The following is a 20,992-nucleotide window of genomic DNA, read 5'->3' as shown; positions in this document are numbered from 1 at the left end:
GAGGGAGGAAAAGAAAGAGGTGTCCAGAATATGCGCGAATAGAGGAGGTGCTTAATAACAACATGGACATCCTCGGATCTACTGTTGTCTTTCAGTTTGTCTGTCTGTTTAATACAAAGATCTCTGGAATACTTGATTCTGACTTGTCAGTGATGAAAGATAATGAATGGCTGACTTTACATTATCTCTTATATGGATGTTATAAAGGAAATGCGCTGTATGAGCATAGGAAGCATTTTTCACATTAACACTAAAGCAATGAATATATTTTTTTTACAATATATGTAATTAATGATTGTTTTAATGAGTCTGTGTGAACCTTATGAACTATGTTGTGAATTCAGCCTAGACCTTTAATTTTGGAGTAAATAACATACTCAAAAGAAAATATATATAGCTTATAATGGCTGATTAAATGACTGATTCCAGGAGGCTGCCCATATAGGAGATGATGAAACCAAATGTGGTATTGGTTTGTCTTTCCTTCCAGTAAGTGCCAGTTATTGCATTCTTTAGTCACCCATTATCAAACCCCTTAACGATTAACTCAGTGTTAAAGTTTCATAATTATATAGGTCATGACCTGTGTCCCTAGAGCTTAAAGTATCTCCTACAAACAATGCGTTCGTTTCATTCAAATTTCTCAATGATGATGCGGAGGACAACATAACCCAAAGGGACGCATATGCAAAGCTAAGAAACGAGCTGTGTGCCTCTTTCATGTGCCTCGTGCGCTCCTCCTCGCATGCTCTCAGCTCAGTCATTACCGGGCGCCGTGCCTGCGCTCCCCCGCCCTTTTCAACTACGTCTTCACAATCGTAACTCTGAGATAAGACGTCTGACTTCCCTCTGTCCAAACTAGTACGCGAGAGCCCTCCCCTCCTCTCTCCGTTCCGCCTTTTCCGTTTGCCACCCTCGCTTGGGCTTGACCCGACTGGTGACGTAGGAGAGAATCCGTGGTGCCCACAGCCGTAGGCACGCGCTGCGCTCGGGTATAAATTGAGCCCGGGACCCATCATTCGGCACTCTCTCAGTCGCTCCGACTCAGGAACCAGAGCATCAGCGGAGATAGCAGGGAATCAGTCGCTAAACTCCTCAGGCTAACTCGCTCTCAGCTTTGGTTCGGAATGGAAACGTCAACTTTTACGCGGAGCCAAGGCTCCTTTGCGCACAGCTTTAAGAGTGAGTTTCTGCTTCTTCTCTGTTCAACTTTATTGTGAATATGCTTTTAAAATGCTGAACTTTCTTAAATATTATATGTAATGGAAATTAATTCATTGGAAATAATTTAAGGACATAGAATATGATCGAACTGGCTTTCGAGAATGCTTGGTTTTATGCAGCTCCAGATGGTTAGAATATATTTTGTGTTTGATGCGTAAAATGTTTTGCATTTGTGTGTCAGTGCTTTAAATGATATTTTATTCAAAGTCTTACCAAATGTATGCATAAATGTAGCATTTTAAAGTTAAACTTGGAATTACATTTAGATACAGGGAGATGGAGACAATAATGTTCGGAGGGTGGATTGTAAAAATGTTAGATTATAAAAACTGCTACATTTAATTTGTAAGTAAAAGCAAAGTACAACCTGCAATGATAAGTTAAATTGCACGTTTTCGACCACTTCAAACTGAATTACTTATGAGCTGAAGATCCGAAAACTTCTAAAATCATCTGTTAATGAGAGAAGTTATTGTCTCAACGTAAATGGATGGAAACCAAAATGAGGAAAACATTTTATTGCATTTGTGGAAATTCGTTTGGAAATTTCAAAATCAGATCATTTTATTATCATGAATTAAGGTATATAAGATTTGGAGAGCTCTCCTTTAGACATTGAGCAGGGAACTTGCGTGTTAGTTATCATGACTTTGTGATGTGACGCGCTCCTCTCTTTCCATCAGGCGCGCTCTCGCTCTGGCTGGTTGTCTGGCTGGTCGTGGTAAAACCCGTGCCAGCGCAGAACTGCCCTCACCGGTGCGTGTGTTACCCGACCCCCATGACAGTGAGCTGCCAGGCGCAGAACTTCACTATTGTGCCCCACGGCATGCCCTCCGAATCCCAGCGCGTTTTTCTGCAGAACAACCGCATCACTGAACTGAGAGTGGGGTCTTTTGCATTTGGCACACAGGTAAGGAAGTGTATATAGGCTCTATGTCTGGGATAGAATAGAACATTTAATATTTACATCTGTAAATATACATTTGAGAGTATATTTATGAGATATCTGTACTTTTGACTGTCTTCTTTACTAATTCTGGATTCCTTCTTAATATCTTCACCTCATTACCTTTTCCTCTCTCTACCTTTTCCTATCCTTTCTATCTATCTATCAATTCATCACATACCAGGTTTTGTGGCTGTTCTCCAATAATATCACCTGGATTGAGGCCGGTTCATTCAGCGAGCTGCGTGATCTGGAGGAGCTCGATCTGGGCGACAACCCTCACCTGCACCGACTTGAGGGTGGAGCTTTCCGTGGCCTGGAGAAGCTTCAGAGCCTCCACATGCACCGCTGCCGGCTGGCCGCCCTTCCCCATGACATCTTCCACAAGCTCTACAGCCTGCAGTTCCTCTACCTGCAGGAGAACCAGCTCCACTTCATCCAGGACGATCTCTTCTCTGATCTGATCAACCTCAGCCAGCTCTTCCTGCATGGCAACCGCATCCGCACTCTTTCCGAGAATGTGTTCCGTGGCCTGGTCAACCTTGACCGTCTGCTGCTGCACGACAACAGGGTCCGTCAGGTCAATCGGCGTGCTTTTCGGGACCTGGGCCGACTCACCATGCTCTTCCTCTTCAACAACTCCCTGGCAGAGCTGCCCGGTCAGGCCATGCATGACATCACCTCCATCGAGTTCCTGCGGCTGAACAACAACCCCTGGGCCTGCGGCTGCGAGGCTCGTCCCCTGTGGGAGTTCTTCAGAGGCGCACGTTTGTCCAGCTCCGAGGTTCTTTGTGCTTCACCTGCTTCTCGTCGTGGACAGGACCTGCGCTTCCTGAGGGAGATGGATTTCGCCATGTGCCCACTTCCTGATCCCGGCTCCCTCTCTGGTACCACCACCACCACCTTCAGCACCAAGACCCGCTGGTGGATCTCCAAGCACAAGCCAGTCAGCACTTCCAAGGGCATCTTTGAGAAGAGCTCTGAAACCAAGGCACACCCCTTCAAGTCCCAGCATCCCTCAATCACATCTACATCCACAAAGTATGAGCTTGGGGAGGAAGAGGCTCTTCTTCCCAAGCTTGACCCAGAAGAGTATTGGGCCAACTATGGAAATGAAGATGCGGGCATGACCTCTCTGCGCTGCTTTGACCTTGATTGCCCTCCCGAATTCGACTCTCTGCCACCTTCTTCCTCTTCTTCTCGCTCCTCATCTTCTGTTCTCTTGCTACTCTCCATGTCTGTATTGACTGTCTGCATCCATCTTCTGTTTGGCTGAATCTGTCAATCTCAGAAGAACCCTCACCCCCCTCAGTTTTTCTTCTCTCTGGAGGAGGAAAAAATCCTGTTTGCTCAATTTAACTCTTCAATGCCTTGATTCCTGTTTACTGTTAGCCTCACCTGTATCTTTGTTCTGTTCAGTTTGAGCCTCTAGTTCCTGGTATCTAGAGGGCACTATACTGATTTAGGATACAGTGGGTAAGCAGGGAACGTTGGGCAGTGCAGGCCCTTAATGGAAAGTAATGAAAGCTGTTCAGAGGGCATGGTCAGTTAGGCAGATACTCGGTCCTTCTTTTTTGAGGACAAGTGTATTCTAAGCCATCTCTGTCACAGTCAGTGCAGACAGAGGATAGAAATTTCCATCTTAGGTTTACGTACAATATTTGTATGATTTTAGACTTTTTAAGCCACTCTTAAGTGCTTCTATGATAGTTGTAATTATAGCTTGTGATGTCCCTTCAACACCCTCTTTCCAACAACGCTACAGCTCCATTATTTCAGTAGTTAGTTGGTAACAATAGCGTAGTGAGCAAATCGTTTGATTCTCTTTGGAACGCAGCGATCGAATGTAATATATCATCTATTATAACAGAAGGGTCTCAAAATCATTCAGGGCTCAAAAAGCACAAAAGGAATGGTGTGCAGCAGTGAAGCAAGATAGACAAAGCACAATGAAGTGATGAGTTTAAAGCATTGCAATACAGCTCTAATTTAAGATGCAAAGAGAGCGTGGAAGCATGCACAGGAGAGACGGAGAGCACACACAAGAGAAGGCGAAATAATTCATTACATCACCCACCAGCTATGACAGCAATTATCACTTGTGTAAATATGACATCTTGGCAGAGGGAGCTGTAAATAACGCTATGAAAGGCCTTATGTTTGTCACTGTTCTGAATGGCCAAGAATGTCACTGTGAGTAATATCTGTGATATTAATTCTATGGTCAGTGCATGGAAAGATCAATGACCTGAGAGTGTGTGAATGTTCTTTTTCTTTTTATACTGTATGTCTTTCAAAATACTGTTAATATGTTGAGTCATTGCTGTAAAATACACTACATACATTGTTCCAAGACTTTCCTTTGTTTATTCTTCCTTTCAAAATCGAGTGTAACAGATTGTCTCTGGATATTCTAGCAACTTCCATCCTTTCTCATTTAAAGTATAGATCAACGGCTTGCAGCTATAGTCAAAAACAAAAAACTAAAACAAACCTGATTTGGCAAAATGCTAAAAATAGGACTGAATCCAAGACAAGGCAATATATGAAGGACACTGTGAGAAGACTGTTTCTTGAAACGAATTGACTACTGTGGAAAAGCTGATTGGAAAATCAGAAAAATGCACTTACTGACAGATTGGTCGACATTGAGATTAATGTCTACCATTGGTCATGAACGTGTGTGTGGAGAATGTACAGACTGGGCTGCTCTTGGTGGGCTTGCTGAAGGCAATGGATTTTCTTTGGTGGTCCTTTGCCTATTCCTCCTCTTTGGAATTGCAATAAAGAATCGAAACGCTTTAAGGAAAACAAACAGAGAGGGCAAGGACAAGAGGAGAGAGAAAAGGAAAAGGAGAGAAAAAGAAAAAGAAATACACAGAAAGCCGGGGTGTATGTGGGCGGTAAAGACGAAGAGATGGATGATAAAGGATGTACATGCTGATGAAGAGAATTGCAATCTAAAGTTCCTTAAAACAATAGTTAGAGATAGGAAAGATTTTATGTTGATTTACTGTTAGTTCTAGCAATATCCCGTTTTGTGCTAACCTTGAGACAGTATTGAAACTAATAATACTGATCTTTCTGTCCCAGAGATGTTCTTTGAAATATTTATGTCTTGTAAATGTTTGTATGATGTCTAAATGTATATGTCAGCTGAACGGGTAAGGTCAAACTGCCTTAAGGTGCTCTCGAGTGACCATGTTTGTGAGGTTGCTCACAGATGACCAAAGCATTAGTTATACCTTTTTACCCAGAATGTATGCATCACGTGCGACTGAATGTAAGAATTTGAAAGAATGAGCTGTTTAATCTTTTCACTACACAAAGTGTTGGACAGAAAGCATGACAAACGAATAAATGCTTATCTGTGTATACGAAACATCTCTGGTGTGGGAGTACTTTCTTTATATCTTCATCCAACGGCCACGACTCTACAGTAGAATCTCACATGTGCCTTCTCTCCCTCGCATCTCTCAGTCTGACCTCCCTTGGCACATACATACAGACAGACAGACAGACACACACTCACACATTTACTCCTCACCGCTTGCAAAGTTCTTTGAAGGCAACATCATTCACTACAACATTCAGTTACCATGCAACGCACTAGCTGCCATTCCGAGCTTCAATTCAGAGTTGCAGAGTATGCAAGACTCGTGCACACCGACTAACACAAGTAAACGCACCCCTGAGGCTGACATAAAGATGCAAAATTGGAAAAGGTATTCACAAAGCACTCCAGCTGTGGTATTGGATAAGTTATTGTTAATTCAGATTCAGAAAGCCTTTATCCTTCTGTCTCTCTAAAGCCGTACTGTCTTTTACAGATGGCTCTCGTCGAAAGAGCAGCAAGATGCAGAGAGTTTGCTTCAGTCTCTCACCATGTGCAAAGGCAGGCTGTGCTTAATACAAACGTGTTCTCATACACACACACACAGTCCCGGTGAGAGACTCAAATTCCACAGTAAATCTTCCATGAGAACTAGTGCCAGCAGGCTGCTTCATTTTTCTTCCAATGCTCAATCTTCAGCCTGTTTACGTTATGACTCGCACTGATTGCGGATTAAAGATATCAGTGAATCACGTCTGTGTCAAGATTTTGTAGCTTTTGACAGACTACAATGAATCTATTATTCAACTAGTCAATCAATAAACAAACTGAGTAAACTCTGTATGGCCAATAATGATGCATAAGTCTATTTTTTGAATCAGGCCTTTAGACATTTGCATTTCGATGCCCCCATTGGACAGAGTATAGTTATGCAAATAGTCTCTTCATCATCCCACCATCTGCGTGCCTATTGGCTGTTGGCCACCTGCTCAACAATGAGACACAATAAATTGGATGGCAATTGAGGGGTGGCGACCACGTCAGTATCACTGAATATTAGATGAAGAATGAGTCATTGAATCACATGAATGGGGGATATGTGTGAAGAAGAAAGAAATGGCATGGGCAACGACTTACTTTCTCTTTTGTGTGTGTGTGTGTGTTAGTGAGTTCACCGGAAGTTGCTCATCACAGCAAGAGTTTGGAAGTGTTGATAATCGCCCCCATGAGAAAGAAATGTCAAATAAATATGGTTAGTGGTACAAATCGACACATACACTTGGACACCCCATGCTGTGTTGTGCAGTGCATTTATGCAGAAACATGCAGACATTTGTGAGTTGAAATTGCATTTTCTCTCTATGAAACATGATTACAAACTTATAAGCACAAATATCTCATTTCTAACTGCTGCTGGGGTTTCATTCGGTATAAATTAGCAATAACTTCAATATATTCCCACAACTCGGTCTAGCGAGAAGTTCAGCACAGCTCAAAGCTCTCGTTCTTTGTTATATATTCTGTTTTATTTTTTCACATTCTCTCTTCTTTCAGTCTATCCACTCGGTTTGACGTCATCAGCTCCTCTCTCACCATTCCCTCAAGTCTCCCTCTCTCGTTTTCCAATTCACTTCCTTCTTTTCCTCACTTTCTCCAGCTCTTCTCGATATGAGCATGTCACAATTGTCTACCCATCATTCATCATCCTTGACTTCTCCTCTTTTCTCCATCTTTTAGGCCTAATTAAAGTTGTTCAGAGCCCACTGTGGATGAATAATGAACCCAAGGATCGATTTGTATGTTGGAGGCTCAGCATTTAATGATGTCCTCCTTAATGATTACCAGAAAGATCTGTTGAAGGATGAAAAATTTGATGCGTCAGCTCCCATTCATCTCTTAAACACACTGACAGGTTTTCATCTTATATGTTTTGATGTGCTTTCAAAGTGTAAGGAGAGTGCTGTAAAACTTATATTACTCTGCTAAAAAGGAGGAAAGAGACAGTGGTTGACGTTAAAACTTGAAGAGGAACCAAAATGGTGAGAGAGAAAGACAGACTGCAAGAGACACCAGCAGGGCTGAAATAGTGCGTGAAGCGGTGGATAAAAAATGCAGAGAGGACTGAGAGGAGATGTGAGATATTTGAGTCACATTCTTGGCAGATTCCAGCGCCACAGACATTTCGGAGAGTTTATGAATTGCGTATGCAAAGTCGCACAGTTGCATGGGTGCACAGATAAACACTCATTTAGCCCTAATCACACATTCACCAAACGCTGCACTCTTCCCGCAGTGAGGCAGACGGTTTTCAAATGGAGTGCGTCATCGCTCTCATCAGTGGACCATTGAGCTTTCTTGTCCCTCCACTGCCTGTATTGCAGTCTTACACACATACCTGCAACTCAACTGTTTGATACTACTGTTTTCATGTCAACTTAAAGCAAAGACCTTAGTCCTAAACACCCCGATTCACTGCACCCATACAAGACTAATTAAAGCTGTCAGTTAGGGGGGTAGTTCACCCCAAAATAAATAAATAATAATAAAAAGATGTAATCGTTTACTCGCTCTTAAGCTGCTCCAAACCTGTATAAGTTTCTTTCTTCTGCTGAGTACAAACAAAGATACTTTGAACAATGTTGATAACCAAACAGTTGCTGGTAGCCATTGACTTCTACAATAATTCTTGCTTATTAGCATATAAATTACTAACATATTGACTGTTTATAAACCACATATTAATGACTATTCTGCATGATCATATTTTAGATCCCTTAATCCACCCCATACCTAAATTTAACAACTATCTTATTAACTATTAATTAGCAGCAAATTAGGAGTTTACTGGGGGAAACCTCTTGCTTAATATGTGTTCCCTATTATAAAACTGTTACAATTTTTGCCATACTATGGAAGTCAATGGCTACCAGCAACTGTTTGGTTACCAACAATATCCAAAATATCTTCTTTTGTGCAGTATCTGTTTTTGCAGTATCTGACTGGTTGTGAAAAAAGCAAGCCAACCATGTTTAAGCTTGGGAAAGGTGTATGCGCTTTAGGGATTGGAACCAAGAAACGTGTTCTTTCAGAAAATTGTTTCGCATTGTACAACCGCAGTTATGACACCGTGTTCTCACCTATGACGTGACAATAATTGCAAAAACAATTCACTCCATTAAAACAAAATAATGTATTTACACACAAACACTAAAAAAATTCTAAAAATGCTGACTTTTAAAAACTTTACTATAACATACATAAATTGTGATAATAAATAAATGGAGACGTTGAAGCACCTTCATAGGTATTTTATGAGTGAATCTGTTAAAATAGACATGAGCTACTCCCACAACTATGCCAGAGACAAGTATTTACAACAAAGAGAAATAAGAGCAATATTAAATGCCTAGTCTAACAGACAACAAAGGCAACAAAATAAAAGCTACATTTTGTAATTTTTTTGTAGATGTTAGCTAGCTAGCTAGCTACGGTAGTTAGTCCAATTAGCATATACTGTACCTTTCATTCAATTTTGTCCATGATATAATGGAAAGTGATATACTGAAACTTAATTATTTCATTTTATGAATGCAAGATTAGTCCTAGTCATGGTCTTTTTCAAAAGACATTTAGACACTTTTTGGTGAATTAAAAGAAAGCAGTAATGCAACTGAAACAACATTACAGAAGCTTGTGTTTATTTTAAATAAAATAAAATTAAGTATAATAATAAATAAGCAGTTAACTAAAAAAAAAGGTGTTCCAAGGTGTCAGTGTTGCCAGTTAAGATGTTCTAAAAAGGCTATTTCAAAGTACTACATTAATATCAAGGGCTAATACACAGTTGCTAACATTTTTACCTCTATATTGATATTTTTTGCTCCTCTTCTTTGTGTCGCTTCCTGTCTTGTGCACATGATAATTTACTTTTTTAACAAATTTTGTGGAAATTATACTTTGAGAGCACATAAATGGCAAAGCTATTTTAACTGCGTGCGCCATGTATAATTAATGTGATATTATGATGTTTTATAATTACGTCATAATGCAGAAAGTGTTTAAATTAGTCCAACATGAGATGTTGTCAAATCTTATTTTTTCTTTGATGTCAATTTTATTTTATTCTATGTATTATTTTAATCAGTTCGATGATCGAACAGTACTAAAAATAAGTTAACTGTCAGAAATCATTATGCTTAATATATGGGTGTAGAGCGCACAATGGTCACAAGGGGTCTCACTTCCCAAAAAAAAAAGAAGAAGAGAAAAAAAAACCTTCGTGCAGCGCCCCCTAGTCATTCTGCGGCCCTGCACACTTCGGTCTTGGAATTTTTTAACTATTGCCACTATTGGCACTGAAAATAAAATAAAACTTTTCACACTCATTTATTTAATTTGTCTAATTACCAACATTCAAAAGTGAGATGAATGCATCGAATGAGAATTCTGTTTTTTTTTTTGTTTTGTTTTTAAGAAATTTGAAAAAAAGTGTAATTTTCACCACATCACAGAATATCTATTGTGTTTAACTGATTTCTGTTGTGGAAATGATGGTGGTGGAAATTAAATTTTTAGCATGATTAAAATAAAATGACAGACTGCTTTGCTTTGACATGATAGCATTTCTAGCATGTATCTCAAATACATACAAATAAATAATACATTTTACACTTCTTGCATAATGTAACACAATTAAAGGTTGATTGGAAGTGACCTAAAATAAAATATTCTCTATTTACCTTGATATTTCAGTTTTTTTCCTCAAGCATGCTCTAAATGCTTTTGTTATTGTTTTGTTTTTGCAAAACCTCTCCATATAAAGCATACAGAGTTGTACATATTATGTATTAGGATAAATGCATATTCAGACACAGGGTAGGTGAGGGGATGTGTTTTTTTTTGTGAGTGCACTGTGTAAAATTATTGAGTAGACAGCATGATGTCAATCAGCGACAGCTTATCATGTGTGAATTGTTATGTGAAATGCAGGCTACAATGGATGAACCAAGATGATGTGCCAGCTGCAAGGTGAATACACAGGAGTATCACTATAGGCGTTCGAAAACTGCCAGTCTGCTTGCACTTATTTCTGCAAACCTAGATCACACACTCTTGCTTGCATGAAGACCAAATCAGTATCCAAGTTAGATCTAGCAGCAGAGATGAGATGCACATTTTCACCTAAGGGGCTGTTCATGCAGAAGGTTTTCTTGCATTCAAAACAGCAGAAAGCACGGGGAGACAGTCTCCAGAAGATGTTTATTTATTTATTTATTTTCCAATGCTGAACTATTTTTTAACTAGACATGGCATCTTAATCTTATAAACACATCACTTATGGCAGGCAATGATAAAAGCACATAAATATCATGAGATTCTGACTAGTCCCAGCACCTATAGATCGTAACCAATTTCCATAAGCTTCACGCGCATGCGACGAAGAAATAATGTGCCACGCACACACAAAAATGAGTTGGGGGAAGTCATTTGATTGTATTCTAGTGAAAACGAAAGAATTGCAGTGATCAGGTAAACCGCTATAAAGTTGATTTCGCTGTAGAGTTAAAACCGGTGAATGCAGTTTACAGAAGAATGATGAGTCGCTGTAGAAACCGAATCCTTCAATGAGTGTGGACGAAATAACGAATTCACGTTTTTTTCTTTGAAAATATTTAACTTGCAGATCTCAGTTTAAATGCTTCAGCTTGTTTTCTGTTCTCTTCCATCAGTTTAAATGCTTCACTTTGTTTTGATATGATATGATATTATATTATGTTAGGCCTATATTATAAACCTAATAAATAATTGACCTTGTTTTTTAATGGAGTCACTTATTCCCATCAAGGCTGTATTTATTTGATTAAAATACAGAAAGAAAAAAAATATATATATATTATGAACTATTAATCTATTGCAATTTCTAATATTGGTTTAATATAGCGTAGTTTAAAATATAATGTATTTCTGGTGACACAAAGCAGAATTTTCAGCATCATTACTCCTGTCTTGTGTGTCAACATGATCTTTCAGAAATGATTCTAATTTTCTGATTATCAGTGTTAAAACTGTTGTGCTGCTTAATGATAATAACAATAAAATAATAATAATAATTATTATATATATATATATATATATATATATATATATATATATATATATATATATATATATATATATATATATATATATATATATATATATATATATATATATATATATATATATATATATATATATATATATATAGTGCTGCTTTGATTAGGCTAATAAAAAGTTAAAAGGAACAGCATTTATTAAAAATAGAAATCTTTTCTAGCAATATAAGTCTTTACTATCACTTTTTATCCATTAAACACATCCTTGCTGAATAGAAGTAGAAGTAAAAAAGAAAGAAAAAATGTGCTGACCCCAAACTTTTGAATAGCATATATTGTAACACAAAATTTGTATTTTGAATAAACACTGTTCTTTTAAAACTTTTTATTTATCAAAGAATTCTGAAAAATTTCTCAGGTCCCAAAAAATATTAAGCAGCAGAACTGTTTCCAACATTGATTATAAATTAGCATATTAGAATGATTTCTGATGGATCATGTGACACTGAAAATTCAGCTTTGCTTTAAAGCAATAAATTATATTTTAAAGTATATTAAAATAGAAAACTTTTATTTTAAATCGCAATAATATTAAATAAAGTTATTTTGTGAAATAATAATCAGTATTTGAATAGATATAGCCTTGATTAGCCTAAGAAACTTCTTTCAAAATGTTACTGATCCCAAACTTTTGAACGGCAGTGTATTATATTGTAAATAAAAAAATAATAATAATAATAAAATAAAAATTTCTTGGGTAACCTAAACTGTACATTGTTTAGTTACATCAAGGGTCAAATCACATAGCACTTAAAAGTTACATACTATTTTTGTGTGTCTGCTGTACATGTGTGGTATAAAGATTTTTTTTTGCTCAGGCATCTGAAATGTCTGCCCAATAGAGAAAGTTTTGCTCAGCAAGAAAAAAAAATAGAGGGTACATTGACCGTAACCTATAAAATCTTTATATGAAAAAAAGTTAATTCCCATGTGATTTGTCAGTTACTTGTTTCCTCACTGTCTGCTACTGGAAAACTACCTATTGAGGCTGGATAATTTAAATATACCAGTCTGAGCCTGACTCCTGAGGATGTGTAAATAGAGTTTTCTGATAACTGACAGTGATTCTGACAGTTTGGTGCTGTTTTCTTCTTAAGAGCAACATATTTTTGTCCCACTATATTAGATGAGTCTTGTGAAGGTATAAGTTTTGAAGACTATTTCAGTTCTGCTTCCCATCGACCCACACTACACTATTAATACATTTTTGCCAGACAGTTGATGACGAAACAGATGACCAAATTAAGCATCATCCCTTTTTTCCTTCTCTTGGCAATCCTTTGATTCTGCAACTAGAGTCATAAGCACCCACTAATGCACTCATACGAATACCATGATTATCTGCCCAGATTTGTTTTTGTGAATTGAATGCTCAGAGATTCCCATGATAAAGCTATAGTCACATATTCATTTATTTTGCACTTAGTGCTATGTCCAGCGTTTGAGACGCTTCACAACATTCAATATCATCTGCAGTATTAAAAGTCTACATCAATGACTCACATCACAGTAAACAGTTACAGACAGCAGCTAGACATCTGTCGGCTGTACTTGACATAATAAATATATCTGTCTTCCTCTTTATCTGAATTTTAGACTGTACTGCTCGTGTCCTTACTGTTATTAGATTATTGAGTTAGTTTCATCACAATAAAAGAGCTTTGTGATGTTTTTACAAGTGGGCAAAAACCTATATTTTTTTATTTGCGCTCTGTTATTTATTATACCTAGCACTGTCGTAACTTTTATGTGTCCTTAAAGGTGCAGTAAGTGATTTTTGAGAAAACGCTGTTAATATTTGAAATCACAAAACAAACACACCCTACCCAAAAGGATCACAGCTCTATCTTAACAGCTCCGCCCCCAGGTTCTCAAACATGCTATTCAGCACAGGCCACTCCCCTTTCGTGAGTGGACATGCCCCTTACTGGTGATTGGCTAGAAGTGTGCTTTGATGCACAGTCCGATCAACTTTCAACAGCATTTCTCAGAAATCTCTGCACCTTAAACCTATAAAGTCTACTGTTTCATATTTGACACAAGGCCTTTAAATTATAAATATATAGTTTGCTGAAAAACTTGTTGTACACAATCTTCTACATGATTTCTGTCATCTAATTTATACTGTTTTAATCAAGTAAAAGTCCTTTTAGGATCATTATAAAAAAAAGTCCACCTTCAGGTTATGGTACACATCTTTTTGCCGTGAAATCTTCACAGATTTTTATAAAGTAAACTTAAAAATAAATGTTATATTCTTAGTAATATTTCAAAATGAGTACCAACTGGACTGCGGTAACTTGGGTTTACTTGAGTACAAACATATTTTGTCAAAATGTGAGTATCAAATATGACAAATAAAATCTACAGAGGTATGATCATAAAACTAACCATTTAAATCATCTTACTAAGATAGCCTATAAAGTGTGACAAGTAATTTTTTTTATATTTTATTTATGTAGTCTGCTATACTGTTAAAACATCACTTTGATTTATATTACAAGCTATTCAAATTTAATCCGATCTTTTGGCCATATAAATATCAGAAAATTTCTCAATTTGACTCAGTTTGGACCTCTGAATGAAAAACAATAAACTGTTCCATTTCAAAAAATAGATTTTTTTTCTGTATGCTATATTATATGTCATAAAACTGTTTTAAATGCTTTGATTGAAGCTAAATCTTTTTTATTAATCATATTTCTTTGACCACATTCTTGCTTCCTTCCTGTGTTCTTTATAAGTCTTTTCAATGTTCTCTCCCTCATTTTCCACTTCACGCACACTGTCTTGCTCTGCATCATCTTGTCTGCGTCCTCCCTACTGCTGTTTTCGTCATTCATTTCTCTTTTGTTCAAACTCCTGCCTCTTCTCTTTCTCCACCCTTTCTCATCTCTCCTCTTCAAACTCTTTGGCTCTTTGTTCTACTTCCCGCCTCAGCCTATTTTTTGCTCCTGCTTGTCTAGGCAGTGCGTAGAAGAATCTCAGTGAGTCAAAAATAACCTAGGACAGATGCAGAGTTGTGCCCTGGGACACTCACAGATCCCCATCATCCCTCACAAGATGGCCGACAATAATGAGTCATCCGCTGCCTCTCTCCATTCATCTGCCTCGCAGCCTGTGCTCTATTGAAGAATGAACTCTCTTTTTCCTATACAGACAGACAGATAGAAAACACATATCACTACCCGTATCATATAACTGTGGTTGGGGAGGATTGTTTTTAGGCCGGAGATGAAGGTATCTGGAATGTTCTGTTCTATCTTAAAGACTTTTGCTTCACTATCTGATGCCGATCATAATTTTTAGTGTTTCATGAGCTTCCGTTGCCCTCAAGAGGTGAAAGTTTGCAACAGACTTATCCAATGACCCAGATTCTTCTCTGCTGCTCAGTATGGTTTTTAATCATATTGGAAATTTGGCTGATTAGGTCTATGAGAATGCATTGTTTGTTTATAATCCCTCTGCTCATTCCATAACCTAAAATTGTGCTGCATATTGACTAAAGTGATTTTAAAACAACACCAATGACTACAAATAAAGGCAGTCAAAGTCTGAAGGCATAAAAGTTTTGGTCGATGTGTAAACGCAGTATATTTATACACACCAGTGATTTCAGTGTTGATTTCATTAATAAAAGCATATTTTAATCTTATTAGATGAATAGCATTTTATTTACTTATTTTTTATTACATATTAGAAATACTAGGCTTCTTTCTGCCCACAAGTCTACAAATTTACGCAAATACACATTCTGGCCACGAGGGGGAAGCATTGTACAAATATCATCAAAGTATTCATTCCCAAGTCTTTAAACGATCAAACGCAAGGGGCAGAGTTTATAACATTTAAAACACACTTGTTTCGGCTCTATGTTTATAGCAAATACATTGATTTTTGGAAATTATTTAATTGCCTATGCAGTCAATATCACATTGCATAACAGAAATAAGCTTGTGTAGCCTGAATGACATTTCTGAATTACATTTCTTGTTATGCAAGAGCAAAAAACAAATACAAACAAGAAAATAATACGTATTATTCAGCTGTAACTGCTTAAATTTCAGTTCAGATCAGGTGTGACTGTTATATGTGTGACTGGAATATTTTCATATAAAAACAGTGGAAACATTACCCTACCTTACGGCTTTAGATAGAAAAAAACTCAAATAAATGTAAATGATAATTTGGTTCCAATGTGGTTAACATGTGGTTCCAGCCAAGTGTGATGTTGTTTTGTTTGTGGAACACAAAGTGTGAAATTTGTGACCAAAAGAAAAAAACTGCAACAAATACACATAAAATTGTTTTTTTTTTTTTAATATTTTTTTATATATTTTTTTTTTTTGATGCAATGTTCATATACTAATACAAACAATAGTGTTATAAATGTACATATAAAAATCAAATACAAATATCAAATACTTTCGAGGATTTACAATGTCATCACAGTCTTGAAATAAATCAGACTTGTTAGATTCAGTCTTTAATATTCATCTCTATTTTACTGTGCTCAAATCTTTACAATAGCTCATATCTCATTATAACGGGTATTAAAGGGAGGGTGAAATGCTCGTTTTCACTCAATATCCTGTTAATCTTGAGTACCTATAGAGTAGTACTGCATCCTTCATAACTCCAAAAAGTCTTTAGTTTTATTATATTCATAAGAGAAAGATAGTCTGTACCGATTTTTCCCGGAAAAACACGAGTGGCTGGAGGCGTGACGTGTGGGCGGAGCTAAAGAATCACGAGCGCCAGTAGGCTTTTGCGTTGAGAGCGTTTGGAAGTTGTGACACCGTGAGGAAAAAAACATCATCCCAAACAAACCATGGCTAACAGTCAGATTCAGACGTATATTTATGATCCAGAATCAGATCCAGAGGCTGAAATTTAACAAGAGCAGCATCAGCAATGACATCTCTATGTGGTATGTACTGAAACTGTATATATTTGCTTAGCGGTTTTGGAAAATGACTAAGTTCCACTTTATGTCATTTTTTTTTTAAGCTGTACATGTGGAAAGTGCAGTTTGATGACAACATCGCATGTTGTTTACTTGATGTGCTTACGCGCCGATAGCTAAGTTAACAACACAGAGATATTTGAAGCAGTTTTACTCACCGCCTGTGGTTCCAACACACGATCGTGACCCTTTTTCGTTGGGACTGCATTATCCTTAAGAAATAAACAATGTGCAAATCCGGTGTCAAACTGGGCCTTGTAAATGCAGTGAACAAACAAAAACACTTGCACAACTCCGTTGATGCTCTGTAAAAATAAACTCCATCCACTGGTCCCTTAATGCTTTTTTTTTTTTGGTAATCTGTGCAGGGTTGCCTTGCCCTGGCAACCAAAAACACACTCCTTTTGTGACATTTCGCGACGCTCTCGCTCTGATCAGTGAAGTCTGTTGTGCTCTCAGTGCTCTGCTATACGAGAGCACGCGCTCTTCCTTCTTCCTTTCTCCGGCAGAAGTGCTCTTAGGACCCATATAAGGAAATTCCGCTCCATCTAACGTCACACAGAGCCATACTCGAAAAAAACTTTCCGAAACTTGTGACAAAACGGAAGGAGTATTTTTGGAACAGAAATACTCCTTCAAACGTACAACTTAATTTTTGAAACTTTGTCCATGTTTAGCATGGGAATCCAACTCTTTAACAGTGTAAAAAACTCAGTATGCATGAAATAGCATTTCACCCCCCCCCCCCCCCCCCTTTAAAGCAGGCAATATCTTTTCAAATGACAATAGACTACTATTCCCTTGCTGGTTTTTAAAGTAATAATGAATAAGCCTTTTCTTTTTAGCTGAACATCCAGAATGTGTCAACATTTCTGATTCTGAGAGGTTCCCTATTGTTCCAACTCAAGAACCACAGAATAAAATTGAGTGAGCGGCCAAATTCAGGGTCTGTTTACATGAATACATGGGCATCTACTGATCCTGGATTAACAGTCTGTTATAATGAACTTGTTTAGAAGGTCACACATCATGTAGGATACAGGCCTAATACGCACATCCCACTGCCAGTCACAAATTCTCTATTCTAGCTGGCTACTCTATTTTTACACTCATTGTCATCTATCTAAGCATTTCAATTGAGTATTGATGTTTCCTGTATATTGCACAGGAAATTACAGTCTGGTTTGACCCTAAATCTGTCCGGGTGCTTGTATTTTATGCGTGTTGTACACAGAGCAGTAGATTTGTGTTATTTGGCCTAAAAGAGGTGGTGTGACAGATGTTGATCAGATTTGTGTAGATATTAGGGGGAAAGGGGGGCGCTTATCTGTGAAACTCCTGCTGTCCGTTTAATCCTCAGAGCGTCACAAGCGTCTTGTGTGACTGCCTCCCTCTCAGACACGCGTATTTAATGTCACTGAGTCACTTTTTATCCTTCATTAAGCTGTTTATGTCTGTCAGTTCATTACAGGCTAGAAAGTATTACCATACGAACGATGTGGATTGCAGTCCTTCACATGAGCTTTCAGGTATCCGTCACTCTCTTTCATCAGCACCTGAGACTCGAATTAATTTGACAAGTCGCGTGAAACGTTCTTTTGCGCCCTTTAATTGGTATCGCCGGATGGATTGACAGCAGCTGTCAGCCAATCAGCTCACAGAAGGGTGGAGACGTCAGACCAATCTGGGCGGGTCGTGGATGTGACTGTCTGGAGCTCGTGCCGCTGCTCTGAGCTGGGTGAAAATACGGTAAACCAGTCGTTAGCGTTAAGCTACACGAGATTTAGCAGGTCATATGCGACGGAATATAGATTTAATCGAGTGTCGAGAGGAGCCAAAACCTGACTGACTTTGTATAAGTTCGAGTGAATGCAAAAAATAAGAGGAAAGATTCATATTTTGGACGCAGGCTAACGTTAACTTGCTAAGTGAGCCATCGGCAAGACCCCACAATCCAAAGATTGAAACGGAGATTAAAGTCATCATCTAGCGTTAATCTATTAAAGAGGATAACCAGTGTCTCTCTCTCTCACACACAAACACAAATCCTCTAAAGCAGCGACGCCAGTGAACTAACTGACAGGTAGGTCACCGGTGGGGTTAACGTTACTTTATTTTAACGTAAATACTGTTTTGAAAAAGAGGCGATATATTGCTAGCTGTCATGCTAATAGTCCTGCCAAACTGTGATTATATGTTAGTCAACGCGTTCATATCAAGTCATTTATTGAAATCTTTTTAACATGCGAGTCATTTATTCCAGGCCTATCTCATATAATTTCTCATATAAGTTAGCAGAATAAATCATGTTTTAAGGGGGGTGATCAAACATAGACTTGGCATTAACATGTACTCGCTGCAGTTTTCAGGTAAAAGCCTGAAATACGCGAATGTGATACCGGTTTTTTTTTTCTTTCTTTTTTTGTTGCAGTTTCACTGAGGTAAGTTAGTCAGTTGAGGCCCCGTTATGCTTCGCGCGACACCTCCGCCTCAGTATCGGCGTCGCGCGGAATCACGTCAGGGCCTCAAACCGTGCAGCTGCAGCGAAACACACCCAAAAGATACACCGCGCCTCAGAGAAAGACAACAACACACTGGTTTTCTATTCCTTTTATCCATTTACGTTAATCCTCTCACCTGATCATAACGAGATCGTGTTTGAGTTTACGCACGTTTTGTGTTATAAACGTGTCATTCGTTGTCATCAGATCACCTGCTAAATAATACCCTATTATTAATTAACTTATCAGTGAGTAAAAATAGCAATCATTCTTTTCAAATGAAATCATAGCCAGATTACCTGCAATCAGTGATTCACGAGTGAAAGAAAACGTGCTGAACTTGATTATATGAGCTATGTTGGAGAAAACAAAACGGTTTCTGGCTGTGGTCCAGTGATTTTCTTCGTTTAGGTATTAAGTGTGTAGGTAGCATAACTAGCTGGACCAGGTTAGATCTGGTAGTTTGCTTTTTTTCTTAAGAGGGGCGTGTCTGGAAAATGAGGGTATGTGACAGATCTCTCTCTCTCTCTCTCTCTCTCTCTCTCTCTCTCTCTCTCTCTCTCCTCGGAAAATCAAAGAGACACTTCACTGTCACCATGTAAAATTGGCAGGCATTTAGTGGATTGTGGGAAATGCAGGTTGCCTCAGTTGGCAGGGAGTGTAATGCCACATGGCTTTAGGTTTCAGTCATTCTGTTGTGAAAGGAGGGTGTAGAGTCAAGAGAGAGAATTCACATGAAAGGGATGTATTGAAGTTGAGGAATCATTGCACACTGTGGTGTGTGTGACCTGAAACAAAATACATGATTGCATAGTCCTATATAGAGGAGGACTGGATGACCAAAATTCAGTTTCACAGTATGACCAATTTTATTTCACAATATAGTTATTTATATATGTAGTTATTCTGAAAATGGACAAAAGGGGCTTTATATAATAAATAAACTCAAATACTTTAGAAAGGAACAGTACTTCACCTTGTTGATTTTTCTTTTGTTTGGTAAATTAGTTTCGTTAAAACACACTCATGTTTTAGATTAATTGCCCCTAGCTGACGAATATTAAATGCAACTTGTAGGTGCAGTTAAACTTTAAATAAGGTGTTTCTGGATTAATTTTAAATCTCATGCTATTGTTTTACTTCAGTTTATTATATCAAAATAATTTATATTGAAATTCTATTCATAATAAATTATTTACTTTCTTTGCATTTTGTAGGATATTATTATTTATATTGTTTAAATGCATTTCATATTCACCTCTCATTGCATGTGTGCTTGTGCGACTTCTGCATCTTTAAAATGTGTTCTGTTAATTTGAGCATCAAGTTGAGAGACGTATCAAATCACAGGAGGTTATTATCAGCTGGTTCGGTGGTCCCTGCTCGATAAGACAAAAAACAAAACAAAAAAAAACAACCTTATTAATGAGGAATCTGTTACTTCCAGTGGGGACACTGATTATAAGGATTTGTACTGTCTTTTTACAGTATAACCCCCTAAACATAAATCCATGTCTGCATTTATGATCGGAGAAACGCCAAACAACAAGCACTACTCTACACTGCTCAACTCACGTTTGATTCATTAGTGGCAAATTCTTTAAATATGAAAACCTACAGGCTGTGACTGTGAGTCAGAACAGCCGGGATTGTAGGCTACTCTCCCAGGTTGAGGAAACAGTCCTCAGTAAAATGCACTGTACACATCTGAATATTTGTGTGGAACTGTTCTGGAAGAGTGTTGTGAATACAACTTAACCACTGAATTCTAGTTGTTTCCTCTTTTGGAAGGCCAAAAAAAAAGTATTTTCGCTTTCGCAACAAAACACATAGCATTTATGTGACGTGGCAACAGCGGTAACAAAA

General features: G+C 37.9%; 2 protein-coding genes across 5 annotated transcripts in view; both read left to right on the top strand.

Moving 5' to 3' along the window:
- The first annotated feature begins 952 nt into the window (after positions 1-952).
- LOC128017160 (reticulon-4 receptor-like 2) lies at positions 953-5,552 on the top strand. Its single transcript, XM_052602404.1, has 3 exons — positions 953-1,182; positions 1,908-2,134; positions 2,355-5,552. Exons 1-3 carry the CDS (start codon positions 1,128-1,130, stop codon positions 3,444-3,446), a joined length of 1,374 nt encoding a protein of 457 aa, XP_052458364.1. The 5' UTR covers positions 953-1,127; the 3' UTR covers positions 3,447-5,552.
- A 12,710-nt stretch (positions 5,553-18,262) lies between these two features.
- The window catches only part of LOC128017122 (palmitoyltransferase ZDHHC5-A), a 32,359-nt gene continuing 29,629 nt past the window's right edge, over positions 18,263-20,992 (top strand). For 3 of the 4 annotated variants that reach the window (XR_008184371.1, XM_052602362.1, XM_052602345.1), the window contains exon 1: positions 18,317-18,708. The gene's annotated coding sequence lies outside the window, so the exon portion shown is untranslated. Of the gene's footprint in view, positions 18,709-20,992 lie in introns of all 4 variants that reach the window. The other variant, XM_052602354.1, reaches the window with a different exon arrangement.

The sequence above is a fragment of the Carassius gibelio genome, chromosome A1 (assembly GCF_023724105.1).
Source record: "Carassius gibelio isolate Cgi1373 ecotype wild population from Czech Republic chromosome A1, carGib1.2-hapl.c, whole genome shotgun sequence".
Lineage (NCBI taxonomy): Eukaryota > Metazoa > Chordata > Actinopteri > Cypriniformes > Cyprinidae > Carassius > Carassius gibelio.
The sequence above is the reverse complement of the archived record's forward strand: the minus strand, read 5'-3'. Positions and strand labels throughout refer to the sequence as shown.